At 35.2% G+C, this 17,056-nt stretch overlaps 1 protein-coding gene and 1 long non-coding RNA gene across 2 annotated transcripts; one reads left to right on the top strand and one right to left on the bottom strand.

Annotated features, from left to right (window-relative positions):
* Positions 1 to 669: 669 nt before the first annotated feature.
* LOC107655581 (uncharacterized) lies at positions 670 to 9,075 on the top strand. Its single transcript, XR_001630458.1, has 3 exons — positions 670 to 945; positions 8,166 to 8,198; positions 8,429 to 9,075. It is a non-coding gene; the product is annotated as an uncharacterized LOC107655581 (long non-coding RNA).
* Positions 9,076 to 11,617: 2,542 nt separating this feature from the next.
* gxylt1b (glucoside xylosyltransferase 1b) lies at positions 11,618 to 16,572 on the bottom strand. The gene is given in 8 exon segments (XM_016443060.1): positions 11,618 to 11,779; positions 11,891 to 12,063; positions 12,145 to 12,268; positions 13,082 to 13,200; positions 13,203 to 13,332; positions 13,583 to 13,714; positions 14,317 to 14,500; positions 16,546 to 16,572. Coding segments are annotated over 7 exon segments (981 nt in total). The 5' UTR covers positions 14,458 to 14,500; positions 16,546 to 16,572.
* Between the last annotated feature and the right edge of the window lie 484 nt (positions 16,573 to 17,056).

Here is a 17,056-nt window from a genome sequence, read left to right as displayed (position 1 = left end):
AGAAGCCACACTGCAGGACTCTGCCTCAAAACATCTGACATTGACAGAATTTCATCAGAGGTATAATCTGATCGCAGTGCTCATTATTCGGTTGTCGGCGAATATGTCAAACTAGCAACTGACTAGGATAACTAGGATAAGAGGAATGTTTTGCATTTAGACAGCCAAATTGAGGCCAAAATTGTACAGTGTGCACCCAACTTAACATTTTATTTTTAACATTTAAAAAAAATATTTTCATGTCAACGTTATGATAAATGTTATCATACACACAACATACGGGGTAAATATATTCTACAACAATTTGTATATAACCTGTGAATCATTTTATGGCCATTTTTGAAGTGTTGGAAGAACACTTAATTTCCCAGAATGCTCTAATTTGCCCAAATTGTGAGATGGTCCTCACTGCAGAACACAAGATCCAGGGGGCGTGGTTGGATCCAGATCCAACTCCTCCCACCTTACATATACCTAAACCTACCCGTCTCCACCCCCGATCCCTAAACCCACCCATCTCCACCCCTTAACTTACCAATCTCCACCCCCTAGATGTGGCTCCAACCACGCCCCCTGGATCTTGTGTTCCACAGTGAGGGGCTACTGCAAATTGTGATGTCATCAAACATGTCCATAGTTAATGTGATGGGCTACACCTGTCTGCTAAGACCTTGTGTGTGAACTTGAGGAGCACTGGTTTTTATTTTGTTGATTAAAAGTAATTGCAAAAATTGGCTGCAAAATGTTAAGTTAGTTCTGAGAAAGTTCTAGCACCATTTGAGAAAAAGAAAGCAAGACCAAGTGAAAGAGAAGGATTTAGGGCACACTAAGAATCAGGTGTGTTGCTGCACCTATTTGCCAACTGCTCTATTTTGGGACTGGCAATGGAGTGAAAATGAATTGAGGGAATGCAGATCTTCCATCATACTCATAGTACATATATAGGTAAGTTCTCTGGGTTGTTTTAGTGGATCATGCTTCAAATCCCCTTCCATTTGACTATCTGTATTTTTTTCTCAATTCATTATTCCACCTACTCAAATCCTTTATAAACTGTTCTTCTCTTATCTAGCTTGTAAAGTGATTGTGTTTCTATGTGCCGTCTATTTCGTTCATTATCAAATTAGAATCTTTTCTGTCAAGCTAGTAAATTCACCACGTAATTGATACCTGCATCTTGTTCGGACTAGACGCTGGTTCATTATTGGCCTGAGGCAAGATGAGTCTATTCACATGTTCATTTTATTATTAGATAATGTATTAAAAGCATGTAAGCAGAGATTGTTTAATATCATCATTATGTTTCATTGACCTCAGGCTGTCATGAAAGGAGGCGTCTTGTAAACTGGTTGAACTAAGGGTTGAGGTGCGAGTTATTTTTGACTTCCACTCCATCTTCTGCTCAATTTATTAGAGTAAATGAGAAGGTTTTTCCTCCATTTTAATGACAGCCTGTAATGCACTGCAATATTAAGATGATGTGCCATTCATTAGAGTAAATTGTCTTTTGAAAGCAGCTGTTCTCTAAAAACAAAACCAGGACTTGTGACATATGAAAAGTTCTTTGGTGTTTTCCACTTCTTATCCATTTGAGTCTCATTGCAGCTATTATAAATGCAGAAATGTAATCATGTATCTGCATAGACATAATCTCTAGGCTTCTTCTGACCTCAATACGCTGAATGTTTCTTTCTAAAAACCAGTGCATTTGCTGGGAGTATTGCTCATAACTCAAAAGGGAGTAATTATTCAGAAAAAGTGCTGTGGAAAGCAAAACTGGGCAAATATAGCAAGACCTAGATACAGAGATTGAGAACTAGCGTATGTGTGTGCGCGGTTGCATGAATGTATACTCTGATCTGTGTGTCAGTTTAATTTAAACCTTTACTATTCCTTAATTTTTCTTATTCTGAATCTGATGATATATTGCACCAAAACATGGTTCAGTCTCCATGTCTGTAATATTAATATCTGCCATCTAAAAATTATGTTTTGACCTCTGTGAACTAGATCTGAGTGAACTTAAAGGGGTCATATGATGCTATTTTAAAGATACAGATCTTCTTTATGCACCAAGAGCTTGTAACACTCCAAAGAGAAAGGAAAACTTGAAATCGCATCATATGACCCCTTTAAAAGTAATTTTGTAATGATTAAACCCATTTGAGTTTGATATTTCAGTCTGATCTCATTATTATTTGTAGGTGTTCATATGTAACGGTTTCACGTATGTTTTTGACATGTGGAGATGTTGAAATACCACAGGACCTAAAAAGTTAAGGTATTTGAATGCACAGCTTTAGAAATGTTAAAATCTTTACGAATCCTTTATTTTATAAATATACCTGTATAGTTACGTTTTTCTATTGTATAGATATTTTGAGCACCTTAACAGTGACAGTTTTAGTATGAATCTATATAATAGTATATTGTAAGATCGTTTTATAGCATGTGTTTGTTCCAGATAAATAAAAATTATATGATTATGTAACGATGACAGTTTTTATTCATTTTGAAGATTCGGCTTTGGTAAATAAATGAATCAGTGTTTTGAACAAATAGGTTGAGTAAATGATTCAATGACTCATTCATAAAAACAGTAGCTGAATTCTGAATAGCACACTAGCATACTACTTTTACTATTTCTGTCACATGAAGACACAACCCGATCTCATGAATGTTTCATGAATTCTGTTTCTATTTGGTGTACTGTTTATATGTAAAAATGAACTTTGGCGTGCATATGATATGCAATTAGTAGGTTTAGGGGTGTGGGGTAGGTGCGTATTATATGTACACCAAAATATGTATTATATGCACGCCAACAAAGTGCGTATCGTATGCACGCCAAAGTCCGTTTCTGCACAAAAAAAAAAAAATAATAATTGTGCAATTGATACGCATTTTCATGAGACCGGCTCGAAGACATGACATAAATAATAAGAGTAGTATGCTATTCTGAATTCAGCTACTTGAATCAGCGTTTTTGAGGACTTTAATGTTGTATAATGCCAAATATCAACCACAATGTCAACCATCATAATTCCAAATCAGTTTAATGTGATTGCATTTAACATTTAATTAATTTCATGGATTAAAAACGTGTTAGAATTCTGTTACTAATGTGCATTTCAGATGCCAGAATTACACCTTATAAACAAATGTCTACCAAATCCCAATGGAAAGCAGAGCTTTTCCAACAACTTGCAAGATGAACGGCAGACTTGATTTTCCTCTTTCTGTTGACTCTAATGTCATCTGTCGTGGTTCTTTTGAAGCATTGGAGATGGGAGTGTCTATAAATGGATCCAGGAGATGCAATCTGCACTGGTTTGTGCTACAGGCAGAGCTTGTTTACAGACTGTGATATATGATAATGCTCTTGGCCAGTTTCCCTAGTGGTATCTGAGATGATAGGGGCTGTGATTTCAGTTGACATCCTCAACTAAACATCATTCATCTAGAATGTACAAAGAAATGATTGCTGCTAGTCGTCTGTGTAAGAAATGTAATATTATGTAAATGTACCCAATGCTGAAGGCCCAGTTTTTTACCTCAGCTTGAGTTTCTCTTTCTTCAAAACAACTTCATGCACTATCATGATTGATTAAACTTGCTAGGTGTCTCGATATTCTCTAGATGGCGCATAGCATCCCCCCGAGCATCGGGACTGTCTTGTGTTCAGCATCTGTCAGGATCTGTATTCCCCTGCCTGTACCAACACATCCTGTGAAGGACAAATTAATTAGGTGGTGCAAATGCTAGCAGATGGCTTTGAAGGACACTCGCTGTACCTCGGGTGAAAACGCTTGCCCAAATTCATGTAGATTTCCCTTATCGCATATCTCAAGATGCTGCCATGTGTCCACCCCGGAGAAGACCCTGAAGTATGTACTCGGGAAAAACCGTCTGCTGCCGTTTCACAATTAAATTTTTCAAACAAAAACCCTGATTTGCAATAATTTTAACCTGGCGAGGAGGATAAGAAAGATTAATTCAACGTCATTACAAAGCTCACAATTTCAGTTGCTTGGAACAGAAACGAGTGCTATCCGGCGCGGCCCGCTTTCACTTCCAACTGTAATTACAAATAATCAGTCCAATCAGTATGCTAATCTCTCATGTTCAAACCGACGATTCATCAAAGTCGCTAATTCGCCGGCTGTCTCGGGTCTTTTATTTTGCCCTCTTTTCTGCAAATGCGATAACCGGTTAACATTATCGGTGCCTTATCAGGCCCGGGCCAGAACAATGGTACCAGTCCAAGCCTGAATGAACTGAAAAGGTGGCGGAGAAGACAGCCATTGTGATTTTTGTCACTACGTGGCTGATAAAGAGAGTCTGTGAGGAGAACGAACGGAGAGGCCTATCAATTATAGCTCAATTGTTTCCTATTCATTTCTAATTTAATGAGGGGGGAGACGGTAGCATAGTAGCGTACGGTATGGAAACAAAGGCCTTTTAGGCTTTGTATCCCGGCACAAACGAACACAGAAATCCCCTCAAGTCTCATGTTATTGTTTGTGTGCTTGAGTCAATCGCATTGAGGAACAAAATATCTAAATACAAAGCTAAGCTAGCGCTAGCGCTAGCTGCTAACTCAAGTGTTTTGAATGACAGTGAATTCATTATTCTTGACGTTTTTTATGATTCGGGTTGCGGTTTTATCTGTTTTTAATCTGTCTGGTCTTAAATTTGATGAAGCCGAAGCTCACAGTGCCAAATTATGAGTTTATCAGCATAAACGCATAGGAGGTGTAATTATTCTCATACAGTGATTAAGAGTTAGATTTCCCACAAGGTACGACGAATTGTCTCATGCAGATTGCAACAATGAATGTAAGCAGTAAGTCATCAAATGAATGATTGCTTGTGTCTAATTGGAGATGTTCATTTTGAGACAGCATGTGGAAGAGCGTGAGGGGAGGGGGTGCTTTATTAACATGGGTCTTCGCACAAATCAAAGGTTCAGAAAAGGAAATGAACCATTCAGAAGTCATCGCAAATGACAGATATTCCTCGACGTTAGGGGAATGTGGTGACTGCTGCGTTTTTGAAATGCAAAATTGACAGTTTAATTACCTTTGCCTAACGTGAAGATGAAAAGGGTCTGAGTCACTATGAGAGCACGTGTACATTTACAGTGGGTTTTTTCTTTTAAATGATCCTATGAATCACGCAAATGCTCACCGTTTTGGCAAGCACAGCACTTTTTGAACCTGTGCACCCCTCACATGTATCCACAGAAATCAAACATGATTATACTTTGTGTTCATAACACCATTCGCTTGACTGAGTTTAAATGATGTTGCTTTTACCAAAGTGCATTTAAGGTTTAATGGTTTGAAAACCAATTGGGTAGATGATGTTTGGGAAGGTGATTGTAGTGTCTTGTGATGTGATATGCCTCACTCTCAGAAAAATGGTACAACAGCTGTCAGTTGGGCAGAACTGTACTAATATGTACCATTAAGATACAAAAATGTACTTTTGAAGGTTGCTGCCCTAGTTACAGCTTTGTTCCATTTAATTAAAAATCATTTAAAATTAAGAATTATAATAAAAAATAGACAATTTATTAATTCAGGTTTTATGAGCTCATAATAATGGAGTGATTAAATAGAATATTTATGCATAATAAAAAATAATAGTAATAAGTAAAAAAAAAAAAATAAGTAAACTGTCTATTTCGCCAGTGTTAGAAAGGTGGAGAGTTCAGGAAACCTGTTTGAAAACTTTTTTTTAAATTTTTATTATTATTTTTGCAGTTTCACTTTGTGATCATTTTTGTTATATATTATATTATATTATATTATATTATATATTTTTTTATGTCTTGCATTTTTTTTCCTTTAAATGAAGTGGTTATAAATGGAAATTATAAACTACACCTTTATATAACTGCAAAAGGCAAAAATGTGTTAGAAAATGGTGGAAAATTACCATTAGTGTACCAAACTATAACTTTCCATTTTGATTTCATTTAACAAGGGCGTGAACATCACATTTTTATTCATTACCCATTAACATTGTTTCACTGCAATTTCATTTTGGACTTTTAATCATGTTGATTAGGTCAATTTTTCTCTCTCTTTCCTCTTCCATTCTCCCAGCCACAAGTTACACACAGTCAGTCACAAACTAAGTCACAAAAGTGAAAGTTATATAACTTGTCAAACCTAGTGCCTCTCAGCTTTAACTCGGATCAAAGTGTGTCTGTCTCCCTGAAGATGTCCTTGGTATTTTCCTCTGCTCAGGTACCATACCAACCACAGCACCAATATTTACTCTTAGTATCTTAAAGGAATTGTCTCCTCTCCTTTATCAACAACAAAAAATAATTTCCATTAGTGTAATATAACAAATGTAAAGGCGGGTTTGTTGCAGACTTTTAATCTCACACCAGTATGTTCTCTTCATTGACATACACTTAAATAATGATTTGAATCACCCTATGGGCAGCTGACTGACATGTTTTGCCACTTTGAAGCCCACAGGTTGAGTTTCGCTCTCATTTCCTGAATGAAATTTCATTGAATTGCCATTTCACCCTGCAGACATCTGCATCCAGCTCACTGGGCTTCTTTATCAAGGAAAAGAGTTAAAACTGAATCGATGCAGCACACAATGAAGAAGTGGACTCGAGCGTAAATTGGCTCACTTGGGAGACAGAAGGTGTCTCGCTTCACATAGAGTAAGAGAGAAGAGATGTCTATTCAGGTCACCAGAAGCACATATATTCAGTAGCAGAGTGATGAATAAAAGTGACGTTTGTGATACATATCACAGGAAATGGCTTCATCGCTGATGTATTTCTTTTGGTTTCTGGGTGTTTTCTGCAGTAAGAGATGCAGTCACTGGGCTTCTTTATCAAGGAAAAGAGTTAAAACTGAATCGATGCAGCACACAATGAAGAAGTGGACTCGAGCGTAAATTGGCTCACTTGGGAGACAGAAGGTGTCTCGCTTCACATAGAGTAAGAGAGAAGAGATGTCTATTCAGGTCACCAGAAGCACATATATTCAGTAGCAGAGTGATGAATAAAAGTGACGTTTGTGATACATATCACAGGAAATGGCTTCATCGCTGATGTATTTCTTTTGGTTTCTGGGTGTTTTCTGCAGTAAGAGATGCAGGTTTATTTGTCTTGTCTTATTTTGAATTTTTTTTTTTTTGTCTGTTCATTGTTGGTTGTTTCTTGTTCCCCTCATGATGATTGTGCCCACTCAAGGTCTCGCTTAGTCTAATTTAGCTCTATTTATGATCTGCTGTGCGCTCAGTCATTTATTTCTTTTTCTTTTTTTTTCTTTTTTTTTTAATGCAATGTTCGGTGAATCTTTGTTCTTTATTGTTTTTGTATTGAATTCACTTTAAAGCTTTCCTTTTGCTAGTTTCAGATTACAAAAAAGTAATCTGATTACTTTTTTGAATTAAGAAGTAAAAGTTCAGTGGTCCAACAATAATGATTTGAATGAAAAATGCAGATGCTGTTATCGAACCCTGACTATTTAGATAATACCAAGATTTACCTTCAAGGCTTTTTCATTTTTAAATGATTTATTAAAGCTTCAAAAGGTATTCAGTCAAAAACTCTCTTAAAAAAAAAAAATAAAACGCTTAAACCATCTTAAGCTGGTTTGGTGGTCTTCCAACCTGATCTGGGCAGTGTTTCACCAAAGTTGGTAGATCTTTGGTGCCAATATGAAGTAGTCTAATTTTACAAGTATTGTTTTCTTTTTTTTTTTCTTTTTTCTTCTTAGTAATATTCATTCTAGTTAAGCCAAGCTCTAAAATATTTTACCAGGCAGAAATTGAGTAAAACAATATTTTTACAATCCCTATTCAGTAAACTGCGAACAGCTGGAAGAGTAATGTAAATTTGTTTATTAAAAAACTGGGATCCTTGAAAAACAATCAGCTCCTAAAATGACTGGAATTATGAAATGTAATTCACTGTAATTATTTTAGTTGCTTTTTTTTTTATTTGTAGAAACTAGGAGTGCCAATAAATTTAATCCAACTAACTAAAACTTATTTGGATGTTGAACGTATTGATACTTCAATCCATATTTGGCAAACTAACACTTCAGTAAACTGAGTTCAAAAAATATTGCACCACATTGAATTATGTGAACATTTTTCAAATATTGTCTTGTGTCCCACAGAAGAAAGAAACTCAGGTTTGGAATGACATGAAGGTGAGTAAAGGACACTGTTTTTATTTTTGAGTGAAGAATATGGCACCCCAAAATGCCCATAGCAAAGGGAATATTGTGATTAAATTCATAGTCTAGTGTTGAGTCCTGCAATGTGTTTCTAAGCTTCACTGTGAGTTTGTGCGCTTTCAATCTGAATACAAATGCATAAATAAGCAAGTGAGAAAAGCAGCCTGCTCATTTATTTCTCTTCCTGTGTACCTGTTTCACAGCCACCGCTCGCCCATTGATTAGACGCCGCATTGGCAGTGTTTGCATTTCCTGCAGACTCGGACCCCTCTGAGCACCCACACAATGGGGACGGTTCATGTGCCAGGTAATTGGCGTCTGTGGGGGACAGGTGCTCCCACAATGCAGCGGGGCTCTCTGCCGAGTCTTCTTTCACATGACCGTAATTACCTAATTGAAAAGCTCACTGGGGGGAAATGGGAATGAGAGATAAGGTCTCTTTCACCAAATCTCAGGCTGCTTTTCTGTCGAGCTGAAAAAACATCTATTTGTTGCCACTTGAGGTAAATATTGTCCAAGGGAGAAATGATGGAAAGGAAAGCAAAGATAGAGGACCCATTGTAAACGAGGGTCTGATTCAGACTGGCAGGGTTCAATGGAGGACACACACATGAGGAAATGGACAATAGACCCTCAGATTTTTTGTTTTAGACTCAATGTTAATCTACTGTCTATGAACTGAAGTGATAAGAGTGAACGGATGTAAAAAGCATAATGGCATGCTATGAAAGAAGATGCCAATAAATGGTGTTTTGTTTTAAAAAAAGATTTAACAAATGAACTGGGTCATATCACTTCTGATATCTCAGTATATTAGTATTAAACATATATTAGTATTAAAATTTGTTTGTTTTTTTTAGGTTTAAATCATGAAATTCATAGTTTTTATCACAATGTCATAAAGTAAACTTTTGAGTGGTTATTTATTTGTTTTTGTTTGTTTGTTTATTTATCACTACATTATTTGAGTGTATGCCTTTCTTGCAGTGTCCCCTGCTGTCATTTACTAATTATTATAGCTCATTTTTAATAAATAAAATAAAATATAATTGTTTATTCACCCAACTATAATTCCAAAACTTCATTTCCAGGAAAAAATTAGTCGAATTGTTAACTTGCGTCTAATTTACTTTTTTCTCCAATCAAAATGTTAAAATAGTACTAGTAGTAGTAGTAGTAGTAATAATAATAATAATAATAATAATAATAATAATAATAATAATAGGATTATTTAAATCCTATTAGTCTTTTGTAATAAATTCTTAAGGTCCTTAAGATAAAACAATTAAGGATAACGTCATTTTAAAGTATTATTATTGTTGTTGTTGTTGTTGTTGTTGTTGTTATTATAAGTGTTAGTATTAAAAACAAATAAAATTACAGAAATCAGTATCATAATATCAGAAGATCAGTTAACATAAAAAAGGCAAATGTTTTCCTTTTGAATTTTTATTGATTGATTTTATTAGTAGTAGCAGTAGTAGTAGTACTTTTTTAAACATTATTTTGCAGTGCGGCCTGTAATACTGTGTTTATTTTCATAAAAGCAGTGAATTGATGAAACTTGATACAGACAACTCCCCACAATCTTTTCCCTCTTTAAATGTTGGGAATATAGATTTCTAGAATCATCATCCTGGTCATCAGATACAAGAGGATGACCACCTACAGGCCCTCATTATTGTTCTATCCGGTCTAGCCTTTGACCTGCACATTCTTGTAAATCAGCTCTTGTGATGGCCTCAGGTGGTCCAGGCATGGATTATTTGCTGCTACATTGATCCATGAGATGTAACTATGAAACATGACATCAGTCTCCTCATTGTGTTCTGTAGTCTGTGAAGTCATCGCGGCCTTCAAGCACAGGTTGCTGATGCTTCAAATGGACTGTATGCATGTCAGCTTCTATATTATAAATGAGTTAGGTCTTCCTTGTGTCATTAACAACTACTGCTTTAAGGGTTGCCAAGTAATGATATTTTGATCGTTGATCTCATTACAGAACTTCCCAGGGCCATTTCCTCTTTTTTTTGTGCTCCAAGAGCTATAACTTAGTAGTGTTTTAAATTTACGTCAGTTTTTCACTTTGCAAATAAGTATGTCTCAGCCTGTTATGAGATGAAGAAAATATTGTTTGGATGTGGTTCAGTATTTACTGTTGTGTTATGTGATCACAGAACAAAGCCACTGTAATCACTCTGACACTGCCCGTTTTTATAAAAACCTGAATCAATGCTGCTCCCTGGTGGAGGAAATTTGTAACTTTTTTTTTTGTATTAAAAAAAAATCTGACAGTTTAGAAGCAGGTGTTTATTTTATTTTATCCAGTCAATTGCAGAAATGTTCTATCAGCTTTATGTAAATTTCTAAAAAATAATCTAAACTCCACATTTTCAGTTTGTTGTTTGTAGCTTGTACTAAATCCTTTCTGTGATTTATTTGGTTTTAAAATGATAGGTTTAAAAGAATAGTTCGCCCAAAAATGAAAATTAACTGATAATTTACTTACCCTTCAGGCCATCCAAGTTTTTTTTAATGGAGGAAGCATTATTATGGATTATAGACTCCTATTTTGGCCAGAAGCAAGTGAAGTTAAAAACATCATAATGATGGATTGGTTTCTTACAAACACGTAGCTTTTTATAAGACGTTAACTGATGGACTGGAGTCGTGTGGATTACTTGTGGATTATTGTGATGCTTTTATCAGCTGTTTGGACTCTCATTCTGACGGCACCCATTCACTGCAGAGGATCCATTGCTGAGCAAGTGATGTAATGCTACATATCTCCAAATCTGTTCCAGTAAAGAAACAACTCATCTACATCTTGGATGGCCTGAGGGTGAGTACATTTTCAGCAAAATTTCATTTTTAGGTGAACTTTACCTTTAATATTTTTTCATTATTGCTCCAGTAATTCTTCAGTGGGGAATGAAAAGTGATGGTCACAAAGTCTAATTAGTGATATATATTGTTATTACATATGAACATTATGTAAAATGAACACGATATTTACACTTTCAAGTATTTTCCAATTTATGCTATGACCTCTTGCCGTACATTCAGTATCAGTCTTAAAGAAACAGTACATCCAAAAGCACCACAAAAGAAGCATAACAGTCGTCACAACAATTTACCTTATTTGTTTCTGGAAATTAAGTCGTTCAGATTTGGAATGACATTTGGCTAAATAATGACTTTTTATTTGTATTTATTTATTTATTTTTTACTGTCCCTTTAACTAGGATAAAAAAGAAATATCAGTTTAAATTCACATTTCATCATTCAACCCATTCTACTAATATTGCACAGATTCAAATGGAAGAGCAGCGACACTCGTATCCTGTCTCGGAGAATACATTTCTGTCATTATTCAGCAACAACATTACAGCTCAGCCACCTGCTGGAAGCATTTTCTGGATCTTCCTTACAGACATTCCAAGTCCTCTGGTAAAGAAATGACTAACTTTCCCACCGTATGTGTGAGTGGTTCCGTTCAGCGCCTCCTCCAGAGGTAACAAGAATGATTTTATGAAATCCTCTCCAAATATGTACTGCCAGAAAATAGTAAAGAGTTGATTTATTAGCTTTGGAATGGATGGGGGAAAAAAAACAAAAGTAAAAACTAGCAACTAACAAATCCCCTCTAAAATAATACAACTTACATGTTTGAAAGCGTCATACACAGCCTGGAAGGCTAGCTGTTTGTCGCTGTGAGACACTCCTCTGTTGCCATGTAGCATTAAAACACCCTCTTCCTCTGCCAGGATGCAGTTGCTGCCATAGATGCAGTGGTCAGGACGGTAGTTCCAGTGGCAGGGGAAGGTAAATACCATCTCTGGGTGAACACACACATATGTTATAGAGACTTGAAAGGGAATAAAACTATAAGGAATGGACGAAATCCAGAAAGGCTTACCTGGATTGTAATGGAAGATGATATTGATCAGATCTTGATCACCCCAGGTTATGTTAAGCTTGTATTCCTGTAACAGAGGCATTAGAAGCTCGTCCCAGTGCAGACCAACAGAAGTCATGCCATTCTGTCCATGCAGAGCGAAAAAAAGAAAAAGAGTTTTGTAATGCGTAAAGAGACCTTTACCCCCCTCTTCTGGACTCAAATGTAATTACATGTTAAAAAAAAAACATTAACATGGTCATAAATAGATAAATAGATGTTTTGCACATATTTTACTCGAATGTATTTAAATAAGTAGCACAACCGTTTTCAACACCGATAATAATATGAAATGTTTCTTGAGCACTAAATCAGCATATTAGAATGATTTCAGAAGGATCATGTGACACTGAAGGCTGATTTAATGGCTGCTGAAAATTCAGCATTGCCGTCACAAGAATAATTTGTTTTAAAATATATTAAAATAGAAAACATTTATATTAAATTGAAGTGATATTTCACAATAATACTGTTTTTACTGTGTTTTTTTATTAAAATGTAACCTGGATGAGCACAAGAGACTTCTTTCATAATATTTTTCAGAAATCTTACCAAGCCCAAACTTAAAATATATATCTTTATATTACTTGGGTAAATATTATTTATTATTATTATTAAATCTTTTTATTTTTGATATTTTATTTGTGTTTTGTATTTTTATATGAATTATATTCTTTTTAAATTTTATATAAAAAAAAAATTATTTCTGTTTGATGGTAGGTGTTTTAATATAGTAATATAGAATGTCACATGACATTTGCAGCCCACATGATTGGCCAAAACATGTTTGCCTTTGAAACAAGATGGCGACATCCAGATTGAGCACGAATAGCTCTGTCCAGGTACATCAGCCCTCATATAAAGGAAGAAAGTTTAGGGTCCGGCCCTTTAATCTCACTTTGAATTGTGTCATTCGCATCCGGGTCAAATTCATCAGCATGACGCCAGAGTTGATGCCAGTTTTTCCATAATACGAATGCCGGGAGAAGCGACTACACCAGGCAATCCGCGGCAATCATGCTCTGGTGCCATGGCTACTAACTGTGTGGAGTTGAAGTGCGTCAACATGTCCCAGATCAGCTCTACAGGCTGCAGGAAGAGGACATCGGTGTCCACGTAGAGTAAGGAGTCCACCTCCTTCAGCATCATCTGTAGAGAGAAGAATGGAATCGCAAATAGTTTGTCAAACTGCAAATTCATTTTCTATTTTTAGAAAAATAACATTGCTATTTCAGAAAAGAGTAATATGAATTTTTTGACATCTTACAAAAGGAAAGCAGCATTTTCTAGTGCAATCACTGTAACCTTTTTTTTAAACGACATAAGCCAAAAAAATCAGCTTTTGCTTAAAATAGTTGTAGATATTTTAAACTAAACTTTAAATTGCAGTATTACTCACTGGTAAGAAGAGTCTCTGTGATGCACATGGCTTGAAAAGCTGACTCCACTCTTCATGGTTCTCATGGGGGAATGAAATGGAGTGAACAACATAGCTGAATTTTGCTCGGATGAAAGCTGGCCAGGAATCCAGCTGTACAAGTGGAAAATGCATTGGAAAAGAGTAAATCTTTCATCTCTTTATACAGTTTCTCAACAGTTTAGTAGCAGATTAAAGGAATAGGTCACCCAAAAATGAAAATTTGCTGAAAATTGACTAATCCTCAGGCCATACAAGATGTAGATGAGTTTGTTTCTTCATCAGAACAGATTTGGAGAAATTACATTGACCATTTAAAATGACATGTATTCCCTTTAATGTTGGAAACACATGCACATTCTTGTGAAACAACATACAGTGGGTACGGAAAGTATTCAGACCCCCTTAAATTTTGCTGTATTAGATCAAAAGGGTGCTTCTACTAAATACTGAGCAAAGGGTCTGAATACTTAGGACCATGTGATATTTCAGTTTTTATTTTTTAATAAATCTGCAAAAATGTCAACGATTCTGTGTTTTTCTGTCAATATGGGGTGCTGTGTGTACATTAATGAGGAAAAAAAATTAACTTAAATGATTTTAGCAAATGGCTGCAATATAACAAAGAGTGAAAAATTTAAGGAGGTCTGAATACTTTCCGTACCCACTGTAGATGTGCATGCATATGTCAGAAATGACAACTGGCTCATACTGACTGCTGTTTTTATGCTGGTGTGTAACTGCTCCTCTGCAAAGATGTGAAATCTCAAGGCTTGGCTGCTGAGCATTGCTGCGGTCTTGAGCATGTTGACAGCTTCTCCATGTCTCTCTCCACAAGCCACCACAGCCAGCTGCATCGTCTCTCGCTGTCCAGGTGAATTCACCTTGTGCGCAACATCTCTGTAAATAGATCAGTTTTAGTTTTACTGAACAACATGAGTAAATAAACTAGCTACTACTTATTTTCAAACAAACAGTCAGTGCAAGGAGATGCTTATCCTTTAGAAAATATTGAATTTTGAAATGAGCTTCATTATGAGTTAATAATGTATAAAATATGAGTAATAAAATAAAATATAAGTTTTATTTTCTAATAATTTGCAGTCAAGTTTGCAATAATCATTAAATATCAAAATTAAACAGACAATTTTTTATGTAATAAGATGGGCAAAGAAAAAAAACATTTGAATTAAACATTTAACATTTGTTTAAAAGTAACTTTGTTATAATAGTTAACAAAAGCTATCTAATAGGTCTCACTACAAAGGAAAAAAAAAACTAAATGGGCTGATAAAAAGATTGATGAGTAAATAAGACCACCACTTCTTTTCCAACAAATGATCTGCAAAAAGAAGCTGCTCTCTCTGTTCAGAAAATGACAGAAACTACATTTTAAAGGAGCTGTTTTTAGTTTATAATTAAAAAAAAATGTATTTCAACAATACGTGTCAAAATTAAATAGGAAAAAAACTTTTAAAAATTAAAAAAAGGTGACAAACTAAACTACAAATTTCAACTAAATGTGATGCACTAAGATATTTGATCTTACTAAATGTATCTTATAGGTATCACAACAAAGAAAAAAAAAACAGAGATTGGCTGATAAAATGATGGATTAGTAAATAAACAATACCACAACTACATCTCCAACAAAAAGAGCTGTTTCTATTCCCTAATTTTATATTTTCTAGTTTAACATTTTTGCAAGATACATTAAATAAACATCGAAATTAATGTAAAAAATTAATGACGTGATAATTATTAACATATATTTCATGTTTTTTATTATAATAGTTTATTAAACATCTAATAGGTCTTACAAATAGTTTTTATATAATATATATATATATATATACATACATGCATGCAAACGTACATACATATTTATATATATATATATCATTTTGTTTACACACACACATTTGTTTCTGTGAATTGTGGAGACTTTACATAGACTTCTACTACTTTTATACTGACCAAATGATATTTTTATCTCCTAACCCTAAACCTACCCCTTACAGAATTTTATTTTTTTGCACTGTTAAACTTTCAGATAAACATCATTTACTATTTTTAATTTTTTTTTTCCCTCGTGGGGACTGCAGGCTGGTCCCCACAATGTCAAAAATGTCAGGTTTTACTACTCTTGTGGGGTTATTTGGTGTGTGTGTGTGTGTGTGTGTGTGTGTGTGTATATATATATTTTTTGTTTTGTTTTGTTTTTTTTCCTGAGATAAGTTCAATCAATTACAGAAATTCAAGACAATATCACCCATTTGCCTGTAATCTGAGCCTACCAGCTGAAACAGGTGTGCGTGAGAAAGGCGTGATTTGGCAGTTTGTGGTCTGTCGCATCACTGCTCAACATCTCAACAACGTTCTCGACATGCCAGCAGCGCTCTCCCTTGACAATGAATCAGTACAGGTAAGTTAGGTGCGAACACCTTCGAGTCAGTCTGGAATTACACAGGCTGTTGTCATGCGCATCGTTTTCCTTTCATGTGGATTCGGAGTGTTGGACGTTTCCTGTACTTCTGACCTCCTATGCGAATAATATAGAAGATAAAATTCATCCTTTCAAAACAAACAAAACTTTTAAAACGTCACTTAAGTGAATTCCGCCAAACAAACATTGTCTTTAAACAAAATGAATGAAACAAATCTGATTTACAGCGGTCTGTGTGGGTCGTTTTGATTTTACTCCATTTAAGTTCTTCGCGACGGATGGCTCCAGTGGCGCCCTAACTTGCTTTAAAACAGGCGAAAAACTTTCAGCGTCATGTTTACTGAACAAAAATACTAAAGACAGAAGAGCGATAACTACGCACAAACTAAATGTACGAAGATTCTACGCATTCTACAGGACACGGACACTGTTTTACTTGAAAAGAGTACACTGTGTGTGTGTGTGTGTGTGTGTGTGTGTGCGTGTGTCTGTAGCCTACTCGTCCACTAATGAGTCATGACCACTAGCGATGTCCGGTTCGTGAATGAATCGCTCTTTTGAGTCGGATCTTTTCCATGAAACGGTTGAAATGATTCACATGACAGGGATAGCAGAAATGTCGCAACTGGCGTGCTGTAAATATTTTTAGAAATGTGATTGTACGACAGTTTTAGCAAAACTGACTTTTTTATACATATAAAATAGCATTATTGCTAAACATTTATGAGCTGAATCCTGGCTGCTACAAACTGAAATTGGTTACATTAAATTATAATTATACCCTGATAAAGCTTCAACGGAAAATAAATCAAATAAAACATGTGACCCTGGACTACAAAACCTCAAAGTCATAAGGTAATTTTTTTTTAATTGAGATTTATACATCATCTGAAAGCTGAAAAAGCTTACCATTGATTGATGTATGGTTTGTAAGGATAGGAAAATATTTGTCTGAAATAAATTTATTTGAAAATCTGAGGGTGCAAAAATATCAAAATATTCAGAAAATC

This window comes from Sinocyclocheilus anshuiensis, unplaced genomic scaffold (assembly GCF_001515605.1).
Source record: "Sinocyclocheilus anshuiensis isolate Anshui unplaced genomic scaffold, SAMN03320099.WGS_v1.1 scaffold916, whole genome shotgun sequence".
In the NCBI taxonomy this organism is placed as follows: domain Eukaryota; kingdom Metazoa; phylum Chordata; class Actinopteri; order Cypriniformes; family Cyprinidae; genus Sinocyclocheilus; species Sinocyclocheilus anshuiensis.
Note: the sequence above shows the minus strand (reverse complement) of the source record. Positions and strands in the feature narration are given on the sequence as shown.